At 34.9% G+C, this 27,496-nt stretch overlaps 1 protein-coding gene across 4 annotated transcripts; it reads right to left on the minus strand.

The window, feature by feature from the left end:
* Positions 1–2,719: 2,719 nt before the first annotated feature.
* Positions 2,720–24,855, minus strand: LOC131146719 (transcription factor GTE4-like). Of its 4 annotated transcripts, none has more exons than XM_058096479.1 (5): positions 22,383–24,722; positions 22,225–22,270; positions 22,021–22,131; positions 21,836–21,910; positions 2,720–3,092 (listed from the first exon to the last, which is right to left on the minus strand). In XM_058096479.1, the coding sequence occupies exons 1-4, from the start codon at positions 24,048–24,050 to the stop codon at positions 21,840–21,842; spliced, it is 1,896 nt and encodes a 631-aa protein (XP_057952462.1). In that variant the 5' UTR covers positions 24,051–24,722; the 3' UTR covers positions 2,720–3,092; positions 21,836–21,839. The 4 variants fall into 4 exon arrangements, with proteins under 4 accessions (XP_057952462.1, XP_057952480.1, XP_057952466.1 ...); XM_058096497.1 differs by lacking the exon at positions 2,720–3,092 and adding an exon at positions 21,046–21,341 and having other exon boundaries at positions 22,383–24,855; XM_058096483.1 differs by lacking the exon at positions 2,720–3,092 and adding an exon at positions 21,046–21,403.
* Positions 24,856–27,496: the final 2,641 nt, after the last annotated feature.

A 27,496-nucleotide genomic window follows, 5' to 3' on the forward strand; every position in this document is an offset into this window, starting at 1 on the left:
AAGATTAAAATTTTGCCCCGCGAATCCTTTTATTTTCTAATAGTAGTTGTCTTATATTTTTATTGGTTAATTGATTGATTATTTTAAATTTTATTGATTTATACTAATTTAAAAATAATATAATTTTTAATTAAAAATAATTTCTTAAAAGTCATTAATATCTTTGAAATGGATCGAAAAATGTAAAATTCATTTTCTTTCACTTCTATGCCAACCCCTAAAATTGATTCCTTCATTCTGAAAAACTATCTTCCTCTCTCCTCCAACGCTTTTATGTGATATTTGATTTGTATAATAAACTAATAATTTTTTAGAATATTTATTAATTTCTAAGTATTTCCACATTTTATTCATATTGTATAATTAAGTTCTCATTCTCAAAACACTTAGACCCCCCCCCCCGGGGAAGCCAATAAAAGATCACTTCATATTAAGTTTGAGGGACCATTCTCTACAGGTTGACACAAAAGACTAAAAATCTTTGTTCGACGTCCAACGTCCCATCACCAACACTACCTGTCTTGCTTTTCTTTTTCTCAAGTTACTTCTTTTGCATGACAAACCTTCGACTTCAACACCAATGCTAGCAAAATAAACTATTATGATAAGATTCATATGCCTAAATCAAAACAGGCTTATAATTATTATTTATTGTATGCATATATTTTTCTTCAAATAATGGGTGTTGTTTTCAGGTGGATTGTTTTGGATTCACAGTCACCAAATAAGCATGCAATAATCATAAGATGTTAAAACTTAGAGAAATGATGATTAGTGAGTCCTTGTTCGGGTCATGCGACAGCAAATCCACTGGTCTTGTCCCCTCAAACTTGAACTTCAAGCTTTGGTCACGTGTTAGACAACGATCAAGACAATTGATAGTTATTAGTTGGTAATTTTTTGTTTGAATTTTAGTTATTGAAATTCAAATTTGGACAGTTGTTTCCTCTATATTTGAGTGGTATATTAATAGATGAAAGGGGGGATATTTTGTGGCATGTTTAAGTGAAAATTGTAGAGAAAAACACAAGGGAACTCGAGTGCTTTTGGATTAAGAAGAATATTCACTTCTTTTTGGAAATTTGGAAGAGTTTACATCTATTTACTCTTCTAATCTTTGAATTTTTTGAGTGCATGTATTAGAAAGAGTGTATCCCCACTTGCATACCTCTAGTGCATCATTATAAGGTTACTCTTGTTGACATACTTTTCTTGTTTTTAAGTGTCATCTTGATTTTTACATGAAAGCATGTATGATCTCGTGTAATTTGTTTTGTTATTATTTTTGCACGAATTCATGTAATACTTGATAAAAGGTGTCATCTTTGATCTATCTGAAGTGAAATTATAAACTAATGTGTGAAGAAATCACATAAAATTACATAAAATTTGCATTTTTCAAGAAGGGAATATGCATACGGTTAACCACCCTACAAGTCAATGGTCGACTAGTGTAAAGACTTGAAAATTTTAATAATTAAATAATAGAGAAAAAGGGTAAATTTGAAGGAGGTAAAGCAGGGCTTGTCAACGAATGTCTTGACTTCGTCGACGAACTTCTTCTAAGATTTGTGGACGAAGTTCAGGGTTCGTCGACAGAAAGATACCGATAGGGGGTTCTTCAAACCTAAAGGTTCGTCGATGAATTCTTTTCCTTCGTCAATGAACCACCTTCTTCACTTCGTCGACGAAGCCACGTGTCTCGTTGACAAAGCCACATGTTAAGACACCTATAATTACGCAAAATCGGGAATTCAGTGTGAAAAATATCTCTCCCCCTTATTTTCTCTCTCTAAAATTCGGTGCTCTCTCATTCTCTCTAGATTTTCGACTCCGTTTCTCTCTGGTTCAACGATCGGAAGCTACCACGATGATCCTGGGGAGCTCTACAACCTAACTAGAGCAGAATGTTGATTTGAGAAATTTGGGCACCATCCCAATTTTAGAGTAAGTAGATTATTTTGGTATTTTCCAATATTACCAGGTTTATCTGAGCCTAGATTTTGTGTTATATGAGAATATACTGGTGTTTTGTTAAGTAAAATTAGGGTATTACGATTTCAGGGTTAGGGTATTTTTGGGACCCTACAGGCATGGGTTGAGGACCTCAGCGGTTATTTTTTCAAGAACCCAGGTAAATTATAATTTAAGAAATTACGAATATGTAGATTTAGGAAATGTGAGTATGATGATTTTCTGAAAAATTCAGTATTTTACTCGGGAATTTGTATATATGTAATTACATGACTTTGAGGTTGGTACGCCGAAGGTGTGAGGATTGAATTGGAGGCAAGTCTCTCAATCATATAGGTAAGGAAAATATGTTATGCTAGGAATTTTGGAATGTTTATCAGTAAATTATATGTTTGTTCAAATTATTGTCCAGTACGTAAATTATTTGTATATTAGAATATACAATTTTCATAATATGAAATATTTATTTATTTAATTGTGTGGCATGAGACATTATTAGATCAGTACAGAAATCCTACAGTTTTCAAATTACTATGATTTACAGTACTTATGCAGAAATATGTTTTATCATATTTCACAGAATTATGAATTACAGAGAATATACAGACAGATATTTTATAGCATTTATAGATTACCATGATTCTCAAAATTTAAAAACCATAATACTATGATATTACAGTTTATACAGTTCAGATATTACAGATAAGTTATTACAGCTATTACAGTTCAGATATTACAATATTTTCATAACAGTTCACGATGTTATGGTTATTTTGGAATCATAATGAAACAGTAAGATGTATATATAGAAAATAGTATTATACAGTATCAGACCCTGATGAATCAATTCAAATATCAGTAGAGCACAGTATCGTTGCTATTACATATTAGAGTACAACCACACATCTCAGATAGTGTGTGGAGGTTTCCGTCAATCGTGCCTAGAGAGATTGTAGGCTCCTCAAAATATTGGGTTAAGGTGATCGATTTGACAAGGTAGATACCAGTACCGTGTCTTGGAGAGTTTGCAGATGGTTGGGCTGAGGATTTGTAGAGTTATAGTTGACTTATCGTGGTAGGCCAACCAGAGTTAAGTCCCGCATACGGGCCGCACAACCCTGTCATGAGGGGTTAAATCATGACGTACAATTTTTCAGGGTAAATATCACAATTATATATATGTATACAGATTTACAGAATATCAGCAGATATATTATGATACTAGAAGTATGAAAAAGTAGAAAACTCGGATATTACAGTTGTATACTAAACTATAATAGATGCAAGTTGTACTGTATATATATTGTTTTACTAGCTTTTACAGTTTCAGATATTTATCAGTATAGTATTTATGGAACTCAGTCGCTACACACTAGTAATAGCATATTCTCTCTTATTGAGCATTGTCTCATCCCAATGATTTAACATTTTTCAGGTGATACAGCTAGACGAGCAGATCAGGCTCGCCAATAGAGGGATTGTTGCACTGCCCTGGTTGTGCGGTAAGTGTTTTCAGAGAGATGTGTTTTTGGGTAGCTTTCCAAGGTTTTTGGTGGATGTTACTAGGAGATATGTTTTTGTATATGTATATTTTGGGGAATTGTTGAATTTTGGTATTGTAAATATGGATATATAGTTTTATGTTTTCTCGCTACGTGGGTGTGCAAAATAAACAGGATTTCCTCAGTACTCATTTGGGGCCTGAAATGTTATAGTAGATAATCCAAGGGTATCAAAGTAAATTAAGTTTCAGTATATAGTAGAGTTTAATTTTTAAAAAAATTGTATAGATTTTTGGGTCGTTACAGTTTTGTATCCGAGCCTAGATTTGCTAGGTTTTGTAGACTCTAGAGTGCAGCGGAAAATATTATCAAAATATAGGTATGGATTTTGAGGAAAGATAGGAATTGGGATAGAACAGAATATCAGTGAGATAATGTTGGGAAATTAGGATGAGAATTTAGGGTTTTGTTCTACAGTATGGAAGCAAGAATTTCGGAATAGTTTCTGTGATTTTCCTAGGGTGACGATTTCAGGAAAACCATAATAAACTATCACCGATTTCTATTTCCATATGGTAGGACTAGACCCTAATAGTGATAGGAGGTATGAGGTATTTTAGTTAGAGTAGCATTGTAAGGTACGGATTTTCATAATCATTTGGTATTATTACAGGATGGACCCAGGAGGTAGTAGTGCCCACGCTAGAGGCAATGATGGAGCAAGGCTGTCTGGCATGGGAGGTGGGGACTCAGATGCTATATTACGCAGCATAACCCAGCAGGTCATAATTGAGATTGCACAGAGCTCTAAGGAGCAGGGAGGTTCATCTACTACGCAGGGGTGCACGATAGAAAAATTCACAAAGATGAACCCTCCAGCATTTTCAGAAACAACTAATCCTGCAGTTGCAGAGAACTGGATGCAAGAGATAGAAAAGATATTGACGGTGTTCCACTACACTAACGAGCAAAAGGTCCTTTACGCCACGTATAAGTTGGCAGAAGAGGCCGAGAGATGGTGGATGACCACGAAATTGCTGAAGGAGCAGAGACTCATCTCAGTGACGATGACCTAGGCCCAATTCAGAGACATATTCTTTGAAAGATACTATCATGCCATAGTTAGAGAGGCTAAAGTACATGAGTTTCTGAGTTTGACCTAGAGATCGTTGACAGTTCAGCAGTATGCGGTGAAATTCATCGAGTTTTCACGATTCGCTCCATATATAGTACCAGATGAAGTTAAGAAATCCAGAATGTTCGAGCGGGGTTTGAGACGAGATATATACAATCAGGTGGCAGTACTGAAGATGCAGGATTTCTTTAAGTTGGTTGACAGAGCTATAGTAGCAGAGGAGAGTGAGCAGATAGATGTAGGAGTACCGAGTTAGAGGAAGAGGTCCACGCCACTGGGTTTCTTGGCAGGTCCCAGCCTGGGCCTATGGAGAGGAGACCGATATGAAGGAAGTCAGAGACAGATGATGGGGCACAGCAGTGTTCAGGGTAAACAGATTATTCCTATCTATCCTAAATGTGGCCTGAGGCACCCAGGTGAATGTCGGTTGGGAGAGAATGTCTGCTATCAGTGCAGGAGACTTTGCCATATGGCACGATCATGTAGGGGACCTCCGATTCACGCACTAGCTCATAGACCACTTCGAGGTGGTTATCAAGTGTCCTATGGGGGCCAGCAGAGGAACACATCACCAGCGAGGGTTTATGCATTAACGTCGAGAGATGCTGAGACTGCTGGAAATGTCGTGACAGGTATCGTTACTATTTTACCATATAAAGTTGTTGTTTTATTTGACACAGGTGTCACTCATTCCTTTGTATTGACGAGGTATGTTAAAGTAACTAGGGTAGAGGCATAGTTGTTATGTTGAGTTGTTTGTAGCCACGCTGACAGGATCTATTATGAGGTGTAGGAAGGTACTTAGGAACTTTCCAGTGGGCATTCAAGGGAAAGTACTACCAGCTGATCTTGTGATATTAGATATGCAAAGGTTTGATGTAATATGAGGTATGGATTGGCTGGCGGCCAATTACGCCAACATAGATTGTTATCAGAAAGAAGTGATTTTCAGACTCCCAAGTAAGAAAGAATATAGATTTGTGGGTTCACGTGCATGTGCCTCGTCACAGCCAGTGTCAGCTATTCAACCGAGGAGACTGATTCAGGGTGGATGCCATGGATTTGTAACTTACATAAAAGAGCTGCCAAAGGAAAAATTGAAACAAACTGATATTCTAGTGGTTAGAGAATTTCTAGATATTTTTCTAGAGGAATTACGTAGTTTACCACCAGATCGATAGATCGAATTCATCGTGGATTTGTTATCAGGGTCAGCATCAATATCTAAAGCACCGTACAGAATAGCTCCAACCGAACTGAAGGAATTGAAAGATCAATTGCAGGAGTTGCTGGATAAAGGGTTTATCAGGCCCAATGTGTCACCTTGGGGAGCTCCAGTTTTGTTTGTAAAGAAGAAATATGGGACCATGAGAATGTGTATAGATTATACGGAAACAAATAAACTGACAGTCAAGAATAAATAACATCTTCCCAAAATTGATGATTTATTTGACCAACTCCAAGGGACCCAAGTCTACTCCAAAATTGACCTTCGGTCAGGCTATCACCAGGTGAAAGTCAAGGCAGATGATGTATCAAAGACAACATTCTGAACTAGGTACGGACACTACGAGTTCCTGGTAATGTCGTTCGAATTGACAAACGCACTAGCAGTGTTCATGGATTTAATGAATCAGGTGTTCCATCAATACTTAGACCAGTTTGTTGTGGTGTTCATTGATGATATACTGGTCTACTCGAAGAGTCTTGCCTCTGCAAGTGGTCAATTGGCCAGTGTTGCAGTCTATCCTTCATATTTTAAAATGACATTTTTTATTAAAAAATATTGCTTCAAAGGGAGACACACAAATACAAAAGATAAGTACAATAATCATTCATAGGATGGGTGTAATGCCCCGAACCCGGCAGGGTCTGAGGTGTTACTTTCTATAAATAATTTATAGCAGAAGAAAATAAATTTCAAATATTTTTTATGTCAGAGTACTAATTAATTGCATTACAAATGTATCTCGAATATTAAAATTAATATTCTTAAAAATATAAAAATATACAAACATAACCAACTAGTATTATACTAATTTTTAATTAAATTTTTTATTTATTTTTTTTTTCTTTTCTTGTCCGCGTACTTGCTACACCTGATTTCTGGTACATTCTCCAAAATCATCTATAATGTGAAATAATATTTGAGGTGAGACGACGCTCAGTAAGTAAGAAATATTATTATTAGTGCATAAGTCATTGTACAGTCCGAAAACTGGACTTAACTGATTGATCTACCAAATTAAATCAAACTGTAAACTGTAAGCGAGATTTTTCCTATTAAGTTCTAGTCTGGAACCAAGTGTGCACTCAGGAGAAATTCACTGTTCTGTAAAACCACTCTGTAAACAGTGTGGGTGCACTCTATAAACTGTAAACTGTAAGTTACGGTACCGAACATCTGTAATTCTGTGATCTTTGAGTTATAAAGGGTTTTAAAAACATGCTACTATATAATTCATATAATTTACATCATAAAAGTTTTATATATAATTTACGCAATAAAATGAACAATATCATAAAAATTTTATATATAATTTATACAATAAAATGAACAATATAATAAAAAAGATTGTATATATAATTTGAACAATATCATAAAAAATTTATATATAATTTACGCAATAAAATGAACAACAACATAAAAATTTTACCAAATCTTTATTGCATTATAAAACAAGCAACGTAATTTACTGAGCTCATGTAACACGATTTTTGTGCTAAAAATATTTATTTTTATTTTTAACAGAATATAATAATGCATTAAAATAAACTTAGGATTATTTTCAAAATAACTAACATAAACTTACTTACTTATAAACTCAGTTATATTTTATGAAAAATAACTAACATAATCAAACTTACTTACCTTGACTTATTCCTATGAAGCAATCACCCTAAATTTTTATCTTTATCAAAGTGAGATTGGAAAGAGTGGACAAGTGAGAATTTTAAGTAGAACAAAAATTCTCTCTCCATCACTAACTCTTTCACTCACTAATTCTTCTCTTCCTTTGGAAAATTTTTGTAAAAATGAAAGGTGAGAGTTTCCTATTTATAGGAAAATTTTGACGAGAAAAATTAAGGGTTGCATTTGGGATGTTGGCAGCTGTTGACACTCCTTTTTTTATTTATTAATTATTTTTTAATTAATTTTTTTTCTTTTTTGGTTTGCTTTGAATGAGTGAAATTAAAATGGAGGGGGTGGTTGGTAGCTTCTACCGAAACCCCCTTTTAATTTTAATTTTAATTTTAATTTTTAATTTTAATTAATTAATTTATTCATTTTAAATCATTACATCTTCTGTGTTTACTCTATTTATCATATGAAATTCCACTTTGATCAGGTCGACCTCCAAGGAGTGACTGAGTCGCAATGGTCTTTAAACACTCGCTTAAACAAGGTCTTTATTAAACATCAAATATGAAATTAAGGATTCTAACAAAGAAACATCTTCGTATTAATGACTATCTTTATTTTTTTATTATGATTATTATGCTCTACTCGTATATATATATTTTGAGTCATCACATCCTCCTTTCCTTATAAAATTTTTATGATCAAAATTTGCTAATTTAAAATGAGTACCTTATAATATGTTGCGCTCTTGGTTTGGAAGGGGTAATTTGGTAGGAGGTTTAACTAAGTCTTATGATATACTGAGGACCAATTCAGCGAAATATCTTGTCTAGGAACTAAAGTGAAAATCGTTGGTTTTATAAGGGTTGAAGTGGAAGAACCCAAAAAATATGGGCAAAATTGAATTTTTTTGGGTATATATTTATATATATCCTATAGAAATATATTTTTTAAAAAATTCGGCCTTACTCCCCCATCTTTAATGAACTTGCGTGGGCTTAAATTAGAGTCTTAAGTCAACATCAACATTTTATTGAAGTGTTGGCGGTGTCATTGTCTGCCTGGGGTCTTTTTTGACATCGTTGGACTCTTACAACGTCGCTGGCATAGGTTGGAAAAGGGGGGAGAATGCATGTTTGCTTGGCAGGAGAGGAAGGGCTACCCGCTTCTCCTTGTGGCCTCAAGTGGGGATGCTCCTAATGGACCATCGAGTGTCAGTACGTGTGTCTCAACGCATATTGGAGCTGTTGGAAGTGGGTGAATAGACCAACATCTTCAAAAATCCCCATTGTGGTGACTGTGGTGCTGACATTGTAAGGGTTAGGGCCCATTGGAGTGATAACAGTGGTAAGCTTTATAGTTGGAGCATTGCTAATGGGGATAAGGGTGCTGATACGAGCAGTCGAGATATTAGTACGAGCACTACTCGAGGTGGTAGTGGCAGAAGAGGTAAGATCGAGGTTTGGTGGGGTAGTAGTTGAAATGGTGGCCTCCTCAACTGATCCCCACCTACGCCTACGATTTTCGAACCAGAAGCGTACATTTTTTGGTTCGATCGGACCATACTGCCGAAGTCATTATGCGAGCAAGGAAGCTAGCTCCACATGAGGGAGTTCCCCTTTATTGCTGTGGAAGGCCTCCTCTAGAATTTCCAGCTGCTCTTTGCTCGGCTTCCACTTGTGGATTGGTGATCTAGTGCTGCTTTCAGCAACTTGGGGAGTTGGGTGATTTGGCAACATCTTCAGTTGAATGAAGCGAACAAGGAGACAACCAAAAAGGAAAGTTGAAAAGAGCAAACCTTTACATACCGAGATGCGGTTGTTTAAGATGGAAGAAGGTTGATAAGCAAAGGTGTGATGCTTAGAGCTTGAGGAGGGCAGATTCTTTTTAAAGGTAAGGGCCTTCTGTTGCTGCCTAAGTTATGGTGGTAGGTGGCTACCGCATGCTGTAGAAATCGAGAGGACGTGTCGCGGAAATCAAGAGAGTGTCGCGTGCCACAGAAGTAAAGAGAGTGATGCGTGTTGCGAAGCTGAAGAAAGTGACGTGTGCTGTGAAAGTTAAAAGAGCGACGCGTGTTGCGTAAATCAAGAGAACAATACGTGCCGCGGAAGTCAAGAGAATGACACGTGTTGCAAAACTCAAGAAAGTGACGCATGCCGCGGAAGTCAAGAGAGCGACGCGTGTCACAAAATTCAAGGAGAGTGAAAACAGAATGGAATTTTCTGTATTTCTTGAATATATTTGTACAAGCCAATACAAACTACTTATAATACAATCTCTACTTTAAATGCACTCCCCTTCAAGTTGGATTATAGATATTAATCACGTCCAACTTGCAAATGAAATCATCGAAACTCTGTCAGGCTAATCCTTTGGTAAAGATGTATATGGTTTGTTCCTTGGTAGGTACATACGTCATAGAAATGGTTCTTTATTCAACCTTTTCTTTGATAAAGTGTCGGTCCACTTCTACCTGCTTAGTCCTGTCATGTTGAATTGGATTGAGAGAGATACTGATGGCTGCTTTGTTGTCATAGTAGAGTTTGATAGGGAATTTCATAGGAATTTGTAATTCTTTTAAGAGTTTTCGTAACCACAGTACTTCACATATCCCTTGTGCAGTTGCCCTGAATTCAACCTCGGCATTACTTTGAGCCACTACATTCTGTTTTTTACTCCTCCAAGTCATCAAATTTCCGCATACAAAGGTGCAATATCCGGTGGTAGACCTTCTATCTTCTTTTGATCCTACCTAATCTGCATCTGTGAAAACTTCTACTTCCTTGCTTTCACACTTCTTGAAGAAGAGTCCTTTGCCTGGAGAGCCCTTGAGATACCTAAAGATCTTGTACACGGCATCTAGGTGAGTCTTTTTGGGTGAATGCTTGTGTTGACTTACCACACTAACTGCAAATGCAATGTCAAGTCTAGTATGTGATAGATAGATGAGTTTACCAACCAATCTCTGATACCTCTCATTTTCAACTGATATTCCGTAGTCTTCAACTCTCTTTGCTGCATCAATAGGGGTTTCACTAGGTTTGCATCTAAGCATGCCAGTTTCAATTAGAAGATTAAGGATATACTTTCGCTGAGAGACACTAATACCCTTTTTTGATCTGGCAACTTCCATTCCTAAGAAGTATCGCATTTGTCCCAGGTCTTTAACTTCAAACTCAGCAGCTAGGGCTTTCTTCAATCTTTCCATCTCCACTGTATTATCTCCAGTTAGGATTATATCATCAACATACACAATCAGATTTGTTTTCTTACCATTTTGAGACTGATGAAAAAACATAGTGTGATCTGATTGCCCTTATCGATATCCTTGGTTTTTTATCACCTTCGCAAATATGTCGAACCATGCTCTAGGAGATTGCTTGAGTCCATATAGGGACTTCTTGAGTTTACATACTCTGTTTTCTTCACCTCTCTTACTGAAACCTAGAGGTATCATCATGTAGACTTCTTCTTCTAACTCGCTATTTAGAACACATTCTTAATTTTGAGTTGCTGTAGTGGCCAATCCAAGTTGACTGCCAAGGACAGGAGGACCCAAACTGTATTCAATTTTGCCACTTGTGCAAATGTCTCTGTATAGTCAATGTCATAGGTTTGTGTAAACCCTTTTGCAACAAGTTGGGCTTTATTCCGTTCAACTGTCCCATCAACTCTATATTTCACTGTGAAGACTCATTTACAACCTACTAGCTTCTTCCCTCTCGACAAATTCATAACATCTCAAGTTCCATTCTTTTCCAAAGCCAACATTTCCTCCATGACAGCTTCCCTCCATTCAGGAATCTCCAAGGTTTCCTGGATATTCTTTGGAATTTTCATCTTGTCAAGGTTAGAAGTAAAAACACGATACTTTGTAGATAGGCTTTTATAAGACATGTTTTTTGACCAAGGATATTGAGTACATGACCAAGTTTGTTTTCCGACTGCAATAGGTAAATTGATGTCATCAGGTACAGGCTTATCAGAAAGGAGTTCATGGTCATCTATTACCTGATCGGGATTGGGCGTGGACTCATGGTTGCTCGAAGCTATCACTGGTTCCAACTCTCTTGGTGCCTTGGGTATGAGATTCTCCATGTTCTTTATGTTTGGCTTTCATGAGTAAACAAGTATTTCTGTGTTGTTTTGTTTTTTTGCATCTCCCCTTGAGTTTAAGTGGTCTTTTGTACATGACAGGTTAGGAAATGATGCAATAGTAGACTCAGTGTATGGCACCGATTCATCAATAGAGATATCAAAGAACCGATCTTCACTCCATTTCTCCCCCTAAAGAGAGGACTTGAGAAAGTAAGGAGTGGTTTCAAAGAGCGTGATAACAAGGCTACCAAATAATTTTTTTTTTTGTAACAGGATCATAACATTTGTAGCCTTTCTGAGTTTGAGAGTAACCAATAAAAACGCACTTAATGGCACGAGGTTTCAATTTGTCCCGATTGTGAGCATGGACATGAATAAATGCAGTACACCCAAAGATTTTCAGAGATTGGAGTGGAGCTGAGAGTTGGGAAAACATTATTGGAATTTCTGGAGAGGGGTGGCAAAAGAAATAACCCGACTAGGTATTCGATTAATAAGATATGTAGCTGTTAAAATGGCATCGCCCCAAAATATTTTTTCATATTTGTAGTGAACATTAATGCCCGAGTTACTTCAAGAATATGTCTATTTTTACGTTCAGTAACCCCATTTTATTGAAGGGTATCCACACAGGAACTTTGATGAACAATTCCATTTTCTTAAAGATAATGTCCCAAGATATTTTTGAAATATTCCGTACCATTATCAGTACGTAAAATTTGAATGTGAGTTTGGAATTGTGTTTGAATCATGGAGTGGAAACTGGCAAAAATAGAACGGACTTCAGTTTTATCTTTCAACAAGTAAACCCAAAAGATACGAGTATGATCATCAATAAAAGTAACAAATCATCTCGTGTGAGTGCGATTAAGAGAGCGTAAGGGCCCCCATAGATCACTGTGAATCATAGTAAAGGGTCTGATGGTTTGTATGTGGATTTTGGAAAGAAATTTTGCTGGTGTTTTGCAAGTTCACAAATCTCATACTGAAATTCAGAAGACGTTTTATTTGAACAAATGGAAGGAAATAAACGTCTTACATATTGAAAATTTGGATGACCCATCCTAAAATGTCATAACAAAAATTCACTATCCCTAGAAATAGATGCAGAATCACAAATAGAAGTTTTGCATTGTTCACTCACATTTGCCTTCTCAAAGTAGTAGAGTCCCTCACATTCCTTAGCACTGTCAATCGTCTTCCCCGATGATAGGTGTTGAAAAACACAACGAGAGAGAAGAAATTTGGCAGAATAATTGGAATTCTTAGTCAACTAGCTAATGGATTACTAGTTGTAGGATGAATTAGGAACATGAAGAACGGACTCTAGTGTGATGGAGTGAGAGAGTTGGATATTCCCTTTGCCTGCGACAGATGAGAGTGATCCATCTGCAATTTTAATTCTCAAATTTCTAGCACATGATGAATATGATGAGAAAAGATGATAAGCATCAGTCATATGGTCAGAAGCACCAGAATCAATAATCCAACGGCTTTTAGATTTAGAAATTATACTGAAGGCTTGCAAAAAATTGCCTCTTTGGGCTATGTGGAAGATGAAGCTCTATAATAACTCCAATAGAGTTTCACAAGGTTCTCAGTCTGCGATTCGCCTCGTCTCTCAGTTAGCCCGTCGTGTGGAAAAATTACCTCGCACCCTAGAAGTGCTTTTCTGTATTTCTTGAATAAATTTGTACAACCCAATACAAACTACTTATAATACAATATCTACTCTAAATATGGAAACAATCACCTAAAAGGATCTTACTCAACAATATACCATAAATACCCCCTAAATCTCTCCAAAATACAAAGGATTTCTACAAAGATCGACGCATGCTACGAAAGTCAAGGAGAGTGGCGCGTACCGCTAAAGTCATTGCCTGTACAATGACTTCTAGTTAGTCCAAGAGGTCTAAGCATCACCTCTTTATTGTATCAATTTATACTAGCGTAGCTAGACGTTAGTCAGACCCTATAAGTATATCAAACCCATGTATATCAATTACTACCAAATTAGTAGGTAGTATTATTTCCTTAATATCAATTGAGTAATCCTTAAGTATTTTCTACATTCTATTGAGATTCCTGATAGTGTAACAATAGATAACTCAGTATCTAATGGTTGGGTAGCAACTTCACACATTTCACCATAAGCCATAGATATAAAGGAATGTGTGACTCTAGAATCAAATTATACTACTATTTTTTTTATTCTATTATTATTATTATTATTATTATCATTTTATTATTATTATTATTATTATTATTATATTATTAATTATCTTAAGAGAGCAACAATCGAAATTTTTTATTTTATTTATTTATTATCATTATTATAATATCATAAGCAATTTGTAGATGAGCCACAATAATTGACCTTTTTTTTTTAAAAAAAAATTATTAAAATATTATAATAATTATATATGTATATATATATATATATGTATATATTAAAAATCTTCTTCTCTTTCTTCTCTTCCTTGCCCCTTTTATTAATTTTTGTTTTGTTTTAAAAAAAAAACATATAATAATAATATTATAATGTATATATATATATATATATATATAATATTATTTTATGTTAATGTATAGTTTACAAGCACTGGTAGTCGAAATTGTGGACTTTTCATTTTTTTTTTTAGTAAGCATGCAGTTGAGTGCATATAAAGTGTATGTATGTGTTTCTACAAACCTAAATAATATATTTTAAAATTAATTAACGTGTCTTCACAATAATACTATTATTTTTCTTAGAAAATATGGATTGTTACCTATCATTGGAGCCTCCACATTAAAATCTCATTTCCCCCAATATTCACGTTACTATCTTTAGGGTTTATTCTTAAATAATAACTAAATGTTATTTTAAAATCATAAATCTATAGTTAACGCATAACAATATAATAGGTTAAAAGAAAACATCCTAAACTACTTAGTCCAATTCACATAATGATTTATGTCTAAGTTTTGGTAAAAATTATTTGTTAGAGTTTACAAAACCTATATCCTATGCTCTGATATCAAGTTGTAACACTCCGAATCCGGTAGGATCTGAAGCGTTACTTTCTATAAATAATTTACAGCGAAAGTAAATAAACTTCAAATATTTTTTATTACCAGAGTACTAATTACTTACATTAGAAATGTATTTCGAATATTAAAATTAGCATTCTTAAAAATATAAAAATATACAAGCATAACCAACTGGTATTAAACTAATTTTTAATCAAATTTTTATTTTTATTTTTTTTTCTATTCTCACTCGTGCACTTATTACGCCTTATTTCTAGTATGTTCTCCAAAATCATCTGTAATGTAAAATAATATTTGAGACGAGATGACAATCAGTAAGTAAGAAAGATTATTATTAGTGTGTGGCCAAGATGAGCTTTCACGGTATTATAATTTTGTAAAATAGCATTTAATATTGTAACTTCAAGACCGCATTTAAAAATAAAAATAAATTTAAAAATTATTGTACAAAATTTTTACCATCAATTATAACAGTAAAATTTTATAATCATATATTGTAACTGGTAAATTAAACTTGTAAACTATATATATACACTTTCCTTTGTGTTTTTCCTTCAAATTATCATTTAGGTCTATTAAAAATGGCTCTATTCACATAAATAAACAAATAAATATATATACTTATACTATAAAAATTTCCCATAGGTTTGTTAATTGTAAGACATGTTTACCTCCATGACAAGGTTGTGTGGTCCGAAAACTATACTTACTTGACTGACCGACCAAACTAAATCAAACTGAAGCTATAAATGAGATTTTCCCTCTTAAGTTATAGTCTGAAACTAGGTGTCCATTTAGTAGAAATCCATTGCTATATAAAACCACTCTATAAACAGTATGAGTGCACTCTATAAACTGTATACTATGCTACGGTGCCAAGCATCTGTAATTCTATGATTTTTGAGCCATAAAAGGTTTTAAAAACATACTACTATATAATTTATATAATTTACATTATAAAAAATTTATATATAATTTACGCAATAAAATAAATAACATCATAAAAATTATATATATAATTTAAACAACATCATAAGAATTTTATATATAATTTACGCAATAAAATTAATAACATCATAAAAGTTATATATATGATTTGAACATCATAAGAATTTTATATATAATTTATGTAATAAAATAAACAATATCATAAAAAAGATTATATATATAATTTGAATAACATTATAAAAATTTTATATATAATTTATGCAATAAAATAAACAATATCATAAAAAAGATTGTATATATACTTTGAACAATATCATAAAAATTTAATATATAATTTATGCAATAAAATGAATAACACTATAAAATTTTACCATATCTTGATTGTATTATAAAACATGTAACGTAATTTAATGAGCTCATGACACATGATTTTGGTGCCAAAAATATTTATTTTTATTTTTAACAAAATATTATAAAATATTAAAATAAACTCAGGAATGTTTTCAAAATAACTAACATAAACTTATTTACTTATAAACTAAGTTATATTTTATTAAAAATAACTAACATAATCAGACTTACTTACCTGACTTAGTCCTGTGAAGCGGTCACACTAAATTTTTATCTTTATCAAAGTGAGATTGGAAAGAGTTGGTTAGTGAGAATTTTAACTATAACAAAATTTTTTCCTCCACCACTAATTCTTTCACTCACTAATCTTTCTTTTTCTTTGGAATTTTTTTGTGAAAATGAAGGTTGAAAGCTTACTATTTATAGGAAAATTTTGGGGAGAAAAATTGATTTTACAAGAGTGTGGAGAGGGAGGTGAAATTTTAATTTTTTTTTAAAAAAAAAACAGAGATGGAGATGGGATGGGGGGTTATGGGATGGCATGTGGGGAGAATGAGATATGGAGAGATAGGATTACAATTGGGGTGTTGGAGCTGACGACACCCTTTTTTTATTTATTAATTATTTTTTTTGTTTGCTTTGAATGAGTGGAATTAAAATGGAGGTGGTGGCTGGTAGCTTCTGCCGAAACCCCCTTTTAATTTTAATTTAATTTTTAATTTTTATTTATTTATTTAATTAAAAAAATTCATTACATTCTATGTGTTTTATCCTATAAAATTTCACTTTGACCAAATCGACCTCTAGAGAACAACTGAACCGCAATGGTCTCTGAGCACTCGTTTAGACAATGTCTTTCTTAGACATCAAACATGAAATCAATGTTCCTAACAAGGAAACACTTTTGTATTAATGACTGACTTTATTATTATTATTATTATTATTATTATTATTATTATTATTATGCTCTACTTGTATATATATTTTTGGAGTTATTACAATGCGTGTTATAGAGTGCTAATTCTTTGAATTCAATCCAAAACCAATTTTTTTTTTTTTTTTTAAGAAATGGTTTTATTTTGCCTTTCAAAACTAAAATAAAGTGGTAACTCCTTTTTTTTTTTAAAAAAAAAAAAAAAATATAGGTTAGATAATCACTGATTTAGCATTCCAATACTTGTTTGATTTTCAAACTATCACCAAACTTGGTGGCAACCAAATAGGCCACCTAAGCTTGGTATCAACAACATTGATGGCTCCACTGGGGACTTGTGAGAGTTGAATCACCTTTTGTGTGCTTGTGTGTGTTTGTAGTATAGTTTCATGTGCTTGTTCATATTTTATATCATATGTAAAGTTATGCCATGACATGTCTTGTATGTTTTGCCATATTCATACATAGTTTTCATTATGCTCCAATTCACACACTTTACACTACCTTACATGAGCATACTAATGGTCCTACCCTTTAGGATATAGGAGAGGGAAGAAGTAGTGAGACCTCCATGAGACTTTGTCCTTATAGGTTTCATGGAAAATCTTGGCCCTCACTTGATTTATTCTCTTTCAAGACAATTCAAAACCCTTTAGAAATTATATGACGTGCATAGCCTAATCATGCACTAGAAAACTTTATCCTCCACTTTATGATAGAGGCTTACCCAATATTTGGGAGATGAACAACATGCTAAGACACATGAATCTATAAAAAAAGGGGTCCCAAAAAAAGATGTTTGACTCAAAACATTCAAAGTGTTCAAAAGATCCGTTTTTTAGTTTTTTTTTTTTTAGTTACTGTCTAAGACTTTTTCCTATCGTGTGTGCCTCTTTCTTTTTTCTTTCATCTCACTACCAAAAATAAGGAATCTTTTTTCATTAATGCATCATTAAAAAATTCATTTACATCATTTCCACCAAATACAAAAAAAGAAGAAGCAAAACACAAAAAAAAAAAAAAAAATACAAAAATGGAAAATTTTTTTTTATGCTTTCATTTTTTTGTCATCCTTACTAGTTACTAGCACGCACAAAAAAAGGAAAAAAAAAAAAAAGCAATTTTAGATTTAAAGTGGGAGTGATGTCTTGTTTGAAATCAATTTGAGGGCCCTCATTGGGCCTTAGCTGTGAAAAAAAGCCCAACGTGGGCTTGTGCTGTTGAAGCCCAATATGGGCTATCTTTTTTAAATGAAGCCCAACATGGACTTAGGTGGTTTTAAAGCCCTTTGGGGCTGGTTTTTAATTTCAAAAGCATCAAAGTAAAGCCCAAAATTTACAATCCAGTTCACATTTTTGAAACAAAGGTCAACTAGTCAAAATTTCACCATCACAATGCCTTTGCCTCTTTCTTTCTTATGTATACCCCCTCAAAACATAAAACCACTCACCTTGCATGCATGCAAGGCAAAGAACAGAAAATCATAGTCATCCAATCCTTCTGAAAGCCAAAATAGTACTTCTGTACAAAAGGTCGAATTTTTGTGGTCCTAGGTGACAAAAATCAAAATATCAAATTTACACTTTATGTTTAATTTACCAAAAAAAAAAATTAAAATTCCATCAATGTCCCAAGTTCTATAATGTAAAGTTCATTCTTCTTTTTTTTTTGACCATTCGTCTTCTTTACTGACTATTCATGTTTTTCTCCAGTAATTGATGACCTCTCGCGACCATTTAGTTAAATCCTATAATTATGTGGTATTTAGAGTTTTGCCGTTGGAATTCCAAGCATCCCAAATTTATGGCTTATTGACTTGGCTTGTTAGACAATTGCCTTTATGGCGATCTGTTAATTTTGATTTATATTTCTAAGATCTTGGTGAATGGAGCAATACTATGTTGGTTCAGAGCTGGGACCCTCTATAGAGGGTGAATTTGCAAAGTGGGACTGTGGATCCAATCACAAATAGGTTGGCTTCAAGCAGAGTTTGTGGTGCTTCAAATCGACGAAGTCATGAGTTTAAGGAAGAACATAGAGATTCCGAGCACGTCAAAGTAGCGATGTATAGGTTTATGTTTTTCCTTTTGGACTTATTTTGTACTCTCTCTCTCTCTCTCTCACACACACACACACACACCCCACACCACACCACACCACACATGCACACATGTACGCATACTCTCTTTCCATGCAATAATTTTTTTTAAAAGAAAAAAAACATATATGGATGAAAGAAATAAGAAACAAAACTTTGAACTATTCACTTCAATAGAAGCTTCACATAATCAGTTAAATTATATTTAGATTTATAAACACACCCATGAATTATTATAATTGTGCATATGATCAATACATTTTCAAATACTTCATTTTTATTTTTTATTATAACTATTGTATAATTGTGAAGCAGGAGACTGAGAGTTCAATAGAACACATATACCCCTTATATCTATCAACAATCCAACACAATAATTCATATTATGGTAATATTTTTCTCTCCATGCTTTGTTTATTTTACTTTTTTGTATATGTATCCCCTCTAAGTTCTATTAATGTTGCGATGGCTTTTGGTTGCTTTATCCCTTTTTCTCCTTTTAATATATATTTTTTAAAAACTTTATATTCTAAGCCCAACTCAATCTAAACCTTTTCAAAACCTACCTTAGAAACCACCCCTTTATTTCTCCATCTATGAACATCCTCAACAATGGATCATTTAGAACCACTTATACAAAAGTATTTTTCTGGAAAAAAATACTCATCTAAAAGTAGTCTGAGATTACTCATTATAAGTACTTTTTTTAGAAAAATACTTTTCAAAAAAAAAAAAAATTTTTCTTAAAAAAATAAGTAGTTTCGTAAAGTACTTTTCGAAAGAAGTACTTATTTTAAGTGTAAACCAAACACTACCTATTGATAAAGTACTTAATTTAAGTATTTTTCATAATTCGTACTTATTTTTTAAGATATTCCAAACATGAGCTAAAATAGAATTCAAAGTCACTTTGAGCCTCTAAAATAGTACCTACAACCAAAAAACTCAGCCTTTCAGCGAAAATCTTAGCAATGACCTTACACCAGTTACTAAACTGATAAGCTGAAAATCTGCAGCTGTAATAGACCTACTCTTCTTAGGCAACAAGGACATTCCAAACGGGGGCTAAAATAGCATTCATAGTCTGCCTATTTCCCACAAATGCACTTTCAGCCTCTAAAATAGTATCCCCTATGACAAAACTCAGCTTTTCAGCTAAAATCTTACATACTAGTCACTAAACTAATAAGCCGAAAATCTGCAACCATCGGAGACCTAATCTTCTTGGCGCCAAAAGGATAAAAGTTGAATTGATGCTTTTTCCCCAAATCAAATTAAAAAATAAAATTCATTGAAGATCTTCATTAAATCCCCTCTTAACAAAATCCCAAGAGTCTTGGAAGAAAGCCATACTGAACCCATCCAGATCCAGAGCCCTATCCCTCTCCAATCTCCATCCTAAATACAACTGCCTTAACCTCACTTTCCTCAAAAGGCTGCTCGCTGCTCCAACCACCTCATCTGATCACTACAAATAGGACTCCAATCCAGCCCCTCACACACAGGCCTAAAAGCGGCCTCAATAAAAAAATTAGCAAAACTCTTTATACCTCGTTCCCTCCCCCAACCCCCCCACCACACCCCACCCCACCTCACCCCACCTTTTTTTCCACGGAGTCCTATTTAACTGTCCCAAACAAACAAATAAAGCAACACCACATCCTCATAGTAGCAAGTATCTACCATTTTAATGTTAGGTTACTAGCTTAGAACTATTTTTATTAACACTGTATAGATCGTTCCCATTGGTACTCTCGGTCAGATCAAACAACTGAATGTGCACCAACTAATAGTTCAGTTAGTTTCACTTAGAGGTGTTGACCAAATTATGGGATAGGCTCTAATTTACAAGTACGAATCACACTGGATTTTAGATAACTTTTCCAGGATATTTAAATATCATCATCCACCAACTAGAGAAACAGGAAAAAGAGGGGATAAGACAGCAAGGAGCATGAACCCAGATGTAATACTAGAATAAAAGTTGTAATTGGTTGGACAAATCAAAATAGCAACACGAGTTGACAAGATAAAAGGGAAGTTATGGCAAAAGCACGCCACTATGTTTTGAGTCAAATCATAGATTGGAACTAAAAAGAGAAGCTCTGACAGAAAAGATTAAGCCTGAATAAAAGAATAGGAATCCTATTTACAAAGATTCAACCGTCAAAAATGTTAGTGAAGCATTACAGAAAAGCTATGCAGATTTAAACTGCAGAAAAACAAAACTTAAAATTTAATAGAAAAAGTGCAGTATCTAAGTGTTCCAGAAACAAGTGCAGCTTTAAATTGTGAAATTTTCCTGAAGGTTTTGTGAAACTTCTTAGTCATCCAGTAAAGCACTTCCCATTTGGGATGAGGTTTTGTAGTGATAATGGTCCAATTGAGAGAATTTTATGCATCTGCAAAGACAGTTCCCAATCATGATAAGCTTTCCCAGTAATGGCCAACCTCCAAACTGCACCTAGAGGGGAAAAAATAAAATAAAAAAACAAGGCAGTCGCAAAAGAGCAAGTTTTTTTACTGCCCAACCCTTTACTAGGTCTTCCCACTCATTCTTTAAAAGGTCTGTCATGTTTAGGCCTGGAAAGTATGATTTAAAATCCTTGCTGCCATGAAGGGCATGTCGCCATGTCTCCATGTAATTTGTCTTACAGTTGAACTTTACATCATGCACCTCAATAAACTGTGCATATAACATCATTTTTACAAGGCATGTCATCATCATAGCAGGATGAAAATTATAAAAAAAAAAAAAAAACACGCTGGAGAGTGCTAGTGCAACAACTAAAATTGGTGAAAAAAATACAAATAAACAATATATCAACCAAAACTAGAACAGGTCTTACAAGAAAGAAAGGAACAAAAATTCATTAGTCAAGTGAAGGTTCCCAACCTTACTAACTCCTTTGAGACCTAGGTGAATGACCTGCATCTGATCCATATGCAGAGGAACTGTCACTATCAGAGTCTGCACATAAGGTACCCATGAATTAATAAATTTATTTCATCTTCAACACAATGGCCATATATAAACTGATATATGCATGCAGCCATATTGAACGAACCCCAAATGTTTACCACTTGAAGACGACCCAGAATCACTGCTGGAACTGGTTGAACTACTTGAAAGACTTGCATTATCCCCCTGTTTTTCTTTTTGGCTAGGAGAAGTGGAAATTGTCTTTTCATCTGCACAGGACAAGAGGTGACTATGTTGCCATCAGAATCCAATACTAAAATTCAAAAGAAAAGGCAACAATTTTTTGTTTCCAAAAGGTTTACCTGTTTTAGTTTCTTTTGGTAGGTCCACCATGGCTGGGGCTGGATTCTGCAAATATTTTTAGATGAGTGAAAACAATATTAGCGAGCAACAATTCAATCTCAGAAGGTAGCATGGGATTGAAAACAAAAACTACTAATATAATAACTTGAAGTCCTACAGTTTCACGGGTGTGGCCAGTTTCGGCTCTGGCTTGAAGAGCTAGTTCAGCTTTCCTCTTGTTCTTGCTTAAACTCTTCTTGTAATTGGTCACAAACCTATCGAGTTCCCAAAGTGTTTCTGCATCAACACTATCAATATCAACTTCGATCTCATCATCATGTTGCGAAAGTGCTGAATTTCTCTTCTTAATGATCTGTACAATGTTGTCAAGCTTCTCTGAGGGTAAACTCTGAAGGTTCATGCTGAGCCTCTGCTTCTCTTCATAGGTCATGTCCCTTTTATGGGGATCATTGGCTTTAGGTTTTTTTGGGACAGGTGTCCTTCCTACTGAAGCATAATTCACAGGTTTCAACTTCGAATCAACAAGCATTGTCATAGATTCCAACCTATCCAGTGTTCTTGTTTCTGGAGGAGGCTGTGGTGGTAGATGAGGGGGAGCCTTCCTTGAGGTGGGAGTTGGTAAACTTGCTTCACGACCCACTCCATATCTCCAATTAAGATTATATTCTGCTTCGATGGCTGCCCACTTCTCTTCAAACATATTCAATAAAGCCTCTGCCATGATGTGAACATCTTGCCCTCTTGGATTATATGTCATGGCATTGCGGAACGTAAGTCTCACATCCTCTGCGAACTCCCTAGGTGACTTATACCAATTCTTGCTAAGCTTACTCTTAACCGTACCTAAATCCATTGGGTGTTTAATGATCGTGTAATAGTCATGTAAACCTAGCCCCTTCACATCCACCGGTGAATTAAATACCCAACCATGCTTATGCTTCATCAATTTTGTGAGCAAAGTGTTACAACTCTTAAACACTTGATTCATATTCTTATCCATCCCAAACCAATGCGCCCCTTCTCCCCCATGTTTCTTAGACTTCAACTTCTTGTTGCTCTCTGGTGGTGGGAATTTATCCTTCCCCAACAAGAATTCTGAATTCCGATAATATTGATTAGCCTTTGGTGTTCTCTTCTCTTTCTCAGCAGATTCACTAACCCCATGGCTGTTCTCCATTACTGAAACACTAAGCTCTCGAAATGGTCGCGAATTGCGCGGTCCCACAGAACCCACCTCAGAGTTCCCCCTCAACCCACTTCCTCCCTTCTCTATCAGATCATTTGCCGACACCTGAGAATGACTGTACCCTCCAACACCAGAATAGCCACTAAGCTGAACCTCCCTAGCTTCAAGTTTCTTCACCCAGCTCCTCACCTGATCAAGCTCTCCAACCAGCTTCCTCCTTATATCCCTAATCTCACTCTTCGACCTCACCAACAAATTATTAATCTTGACCCTATTATCCACCTTCACTAAACCCATCACTCCATTTCCATTGGGTAGCTCACGGCCGTTTGGTGGCCCAGCGTGGGGCCGATTAAGGCTCGATGAATCGTCAGAGGCTGCATCGAACTGTGATAAGATCTGTGGCTGTGATGAATTTCCATCTTCAGTCGTCGCTAAGGTTTGCGAAGACTGCTGGGCAGCGTTGATGTTGCTGTTCTTGTTATTGTTGGCGGTGTTGGCAGTGACGGCGGTTGAGGTGTTGACATTGTTTGTGTTCTTCAGGCCTTTGTTGTGGAGCTTCCGCGTATAGACCTTGTTACTCTCAGCCCACCGATGCTTCTCCCTAGAATCATCCGTACCTAATGGTCTCGAAGCCATACATACATGCAACGAATCAAATGCTGGAGCTCCAGCAAAACCCTAGCTTTCTCCACACAGCAAGGATTTCGGATCACCGGCGCCCCAGAGACAGACGTATTAAAGACGGCTAAAAAACCCCAGATATCTCCGGTATGCGGATCCGAACATGTACGGCACTATAGTTTCGGATCGAAATGGTGCAAAGAAGCAGTTTACTGGCGGAGCTATAGGGAAAATCGGTGATTAGAGGATGATCCGAATTAGGGTTTCGATCCTGGACAGAAAAACCCTAGAAAGTGACACTCTGATGCACGAACAGATCCGGACGTTTCTCTCTCCTCTCTTACGCTTTTTCTCTCTCCTCCACCCTATTCCACGCGCTCTTTCGGTTTGGGATGATGCTACTCGTCGGGCATGAGTAACGAGGCCCGAGACACCGTCAGATAGGTAAGTGTTGATCACGCGCTCACGAAAAGAGTGGGTTGAGCAGCTTCACTGATGACAACGTCAAAGCCCTAGGTTTTCATCTGTTTGGTTGGGGAGAAACTTCGAGAAAGGAAGGAAAAAGTATTGGTATTTTGAATCTTGTCTAGGCACAGGTTTGGTTTCCGAAGAGTGCCGGATCAATTGCAGCCGAGTTTTTTTTTTTTTTTTCCCCTTAAATAAAAAATAAAAAAGAGTTTTCATCTAAACATAAGAATCCTTTTATTGCATCCATATATATTTAATTATATCATAATCATAACAGTCGAGCTTGAATGAACTGCACAAGAGATCAAGAGGACATGAAACGTCCAATTGAGAATTTCAAGTAATGAGACTGAAGCAGTTGTTCTCAGACAAGCCCTTTATTGAAAAAAAAAAAAAAAATTGTTTTGAAGTTTCAACATTGAACCATAAAATTTTATAATTTTATTTTCTAAAATTAATTGTCTTAGATTTTTATTGGTTAATTGATTAATTATTTTAAGTTTTATTGATTGTACTAATTTATAAATAATAAAATTTTTAATTGAAAATAATTTCTTAAAAGTCATTAATATTTTTGAAATGGATCCAAAAATGTAAAATTTCTTTTCTTTCAAGCCTATGCCAACCCCTAAAATTGGTTTTTTCATTCTAAAAAACTATCTTTGTCTCTCCTCCAACTCTTTTATGTGATATTTGATTTGTATAATAAACTGATAATATTTTAGAATATTTATTAATTTCTAATAATTTCCACATTTTATTCATATTTTATAATTATATTCTCATTCTAAAAAAACTTAGATAGCCCTGGTCTATACCTCGAACCAATAAAAAACCACTTTATATTAAGTTCAAGGGACCATTCTCTGCAGGTTGACACAAAATACTATAAAAATCTTTGCTCGGTGTCCAACGTCTCATCACCAACATTGCCTGTAGAGACCCGAAGAATTATAGTAATTAAATAATAAAAGAAATGAGAGAAAATGATTTTTCAAAAAGGGATTTTAGCATGGTCTCGTCGACGAACAGGGTTCTTGGGCTCGTCAACGAGAAATTACAGAGAGAGCTTCTTTTAGAGCCTGAAACTCGTTGAAGAGAAGAAGGTGTTCATCGATGAGACTATTGCTTAGACTCGTCAACGAGAGATTGCGACTCGTCAACGAGGCCACATGGACAATAACGCTATAAAAGGCCAAGAGCGCATTTGCTTGCGAGGAAAAATTTCAGAAACCTTCTTTCTCTCTCTTTCTTCTCTCTCTCTCTCTCTCTCTCTCTCTCTCTCTCTCTCTCTCCTACAACTCTCTCTCCTTCTCTCTTCGTTTACGGCTCCGTCCTTCGCCGGTTTGATGATCCGAAACCGTCATGTTACTCTTGGAAAGATTCTCTACAAATCTGCTGGAGTGATTTGTTGGTTAGGCCAACTTGGGAGCCGTCCCAAATTTTGGGTAAGTTAGTTAATTTCAGTTTTATTGGGTATTTGGTGTTTGTGGACTGAGGAGAATATGTCAGGAAAGATAATACTGAAGTTTTGTTGGGAAAAATATTAATTTCAGGGTGTTGTGCTGAAAACATTGTAGGAGTAGGAATTAGGGGTTTTGTGGGCTTCTCAGTAAGTCAAGTAAGGGGATAAATTAAGTTTGAAATTTTTATGAAATTATTTATTATTTTATAGCATTAAATTTTAGAAAAATATGTATATTATAGAATTATGTTTGGGAGATACTATTATGAACAGGGATATGATTTAAACGTGTTTTGTCAGAAATTATGATTTTAGAACAGATTTTACATTTCAGGAGGTTACCCATTTCTGTGTGGCATGAGTCTAAATTTCCATGTAATTATGTACATTAGAATAATATGTTTTCCCAGATCAAACATGATATGATAGTTTTTGGAGCAATTATAAAACAATATAGGAACCATGATTTTATGATTTTAATATTAAACAGTATAGAGAAATTATGTTTGGTATGTTATGATATGACGGCGCAAATGTCGTGATTCATGTTATGTTATGCCGGTGCAGATATCGTGATTCATGTCATGTTATGCCGGCGCAGATGCCGTGATTCATGTTGGTGCAAATGTCATAATCATGTATGATAAGACATAATTCATGAAATATTATCATGTTAGATATTATTATGAAATACAAAATAGCTATGTTCAGTATATGAAACTTATTATATGATATTAGAACCTGGATGGTATAGTTTAGTTCAGTTTCAGGAGCACGGTACCGTAACTATATATTCAAAATTATGATTGTGCTACCATACGACCAGTAGTGTGGGAGATGACAGTCGACGTCGCTTCAGTGTATAGTGGAGTTTTCCCCCTGACAGTCTGAGACCAGGTAGGACAGACCCATTGTACTTACAAACTTATGATTGATCTAGCATAGTTGGCCAACCATCGCTAGGTCCCTCCTTCGGGCTGCACAATTTAGTCATGTGGGGGTAAGACATGACATTAGCTAACTATCCATCCTAGGTGTTATTTTAATATTGTACAATTATATAAGATTTACAATTATATAAGATGATTTTCATGATTAGTAATTTAGTACGTTATATTATGTTATGAGGAATCATGTTTTATTCAGATATGATATCAATGGTTTTTACCAGATATGATGTTTGTACTAATATTCCGTATAACACGAAAACACTCATGTTGCCACACAATGATGTTAGTTTATTTCCCTTACTGAGAGGTGTCTCACCCAAACTATATAAACATTTCAGGAAATCCAAGTAGAGGAGCAGATAAAGCTCCGCGACAGTAAAGTCCAACTGAGCTACCCTGTCAGGAGGGTGAGTTGTTGAGTTAGGGTTAGATTTATTTTTGGAAAGTGGCCCTAGGTTACTTTTTGATCTTTTGATGGATGTTTGTGTGTGTGTGTGTGTGTGTCTATATATATATATATATATATAATAGTTTTAGTAGGACTCTAGTATTGTGGTTGGTTGTATGATATGTTTGTA

This window comes from Malania oleifera, chromosome 1 (assembly GCF_029873635.1).
Source record: "Malania oleifera isolate guangnan ecotype guangnan chromosome 1, ASM2987363v1, whole genome shotgun sequence".
In the NCBI taxonomy this organism is placed as follows: domain Eukaryota; kingdom Viridiplantae; phylum Streptophyta; class Magnoliopsida; order Santalales; family Ximeniaceae; genus Malania; species Malania oleifera.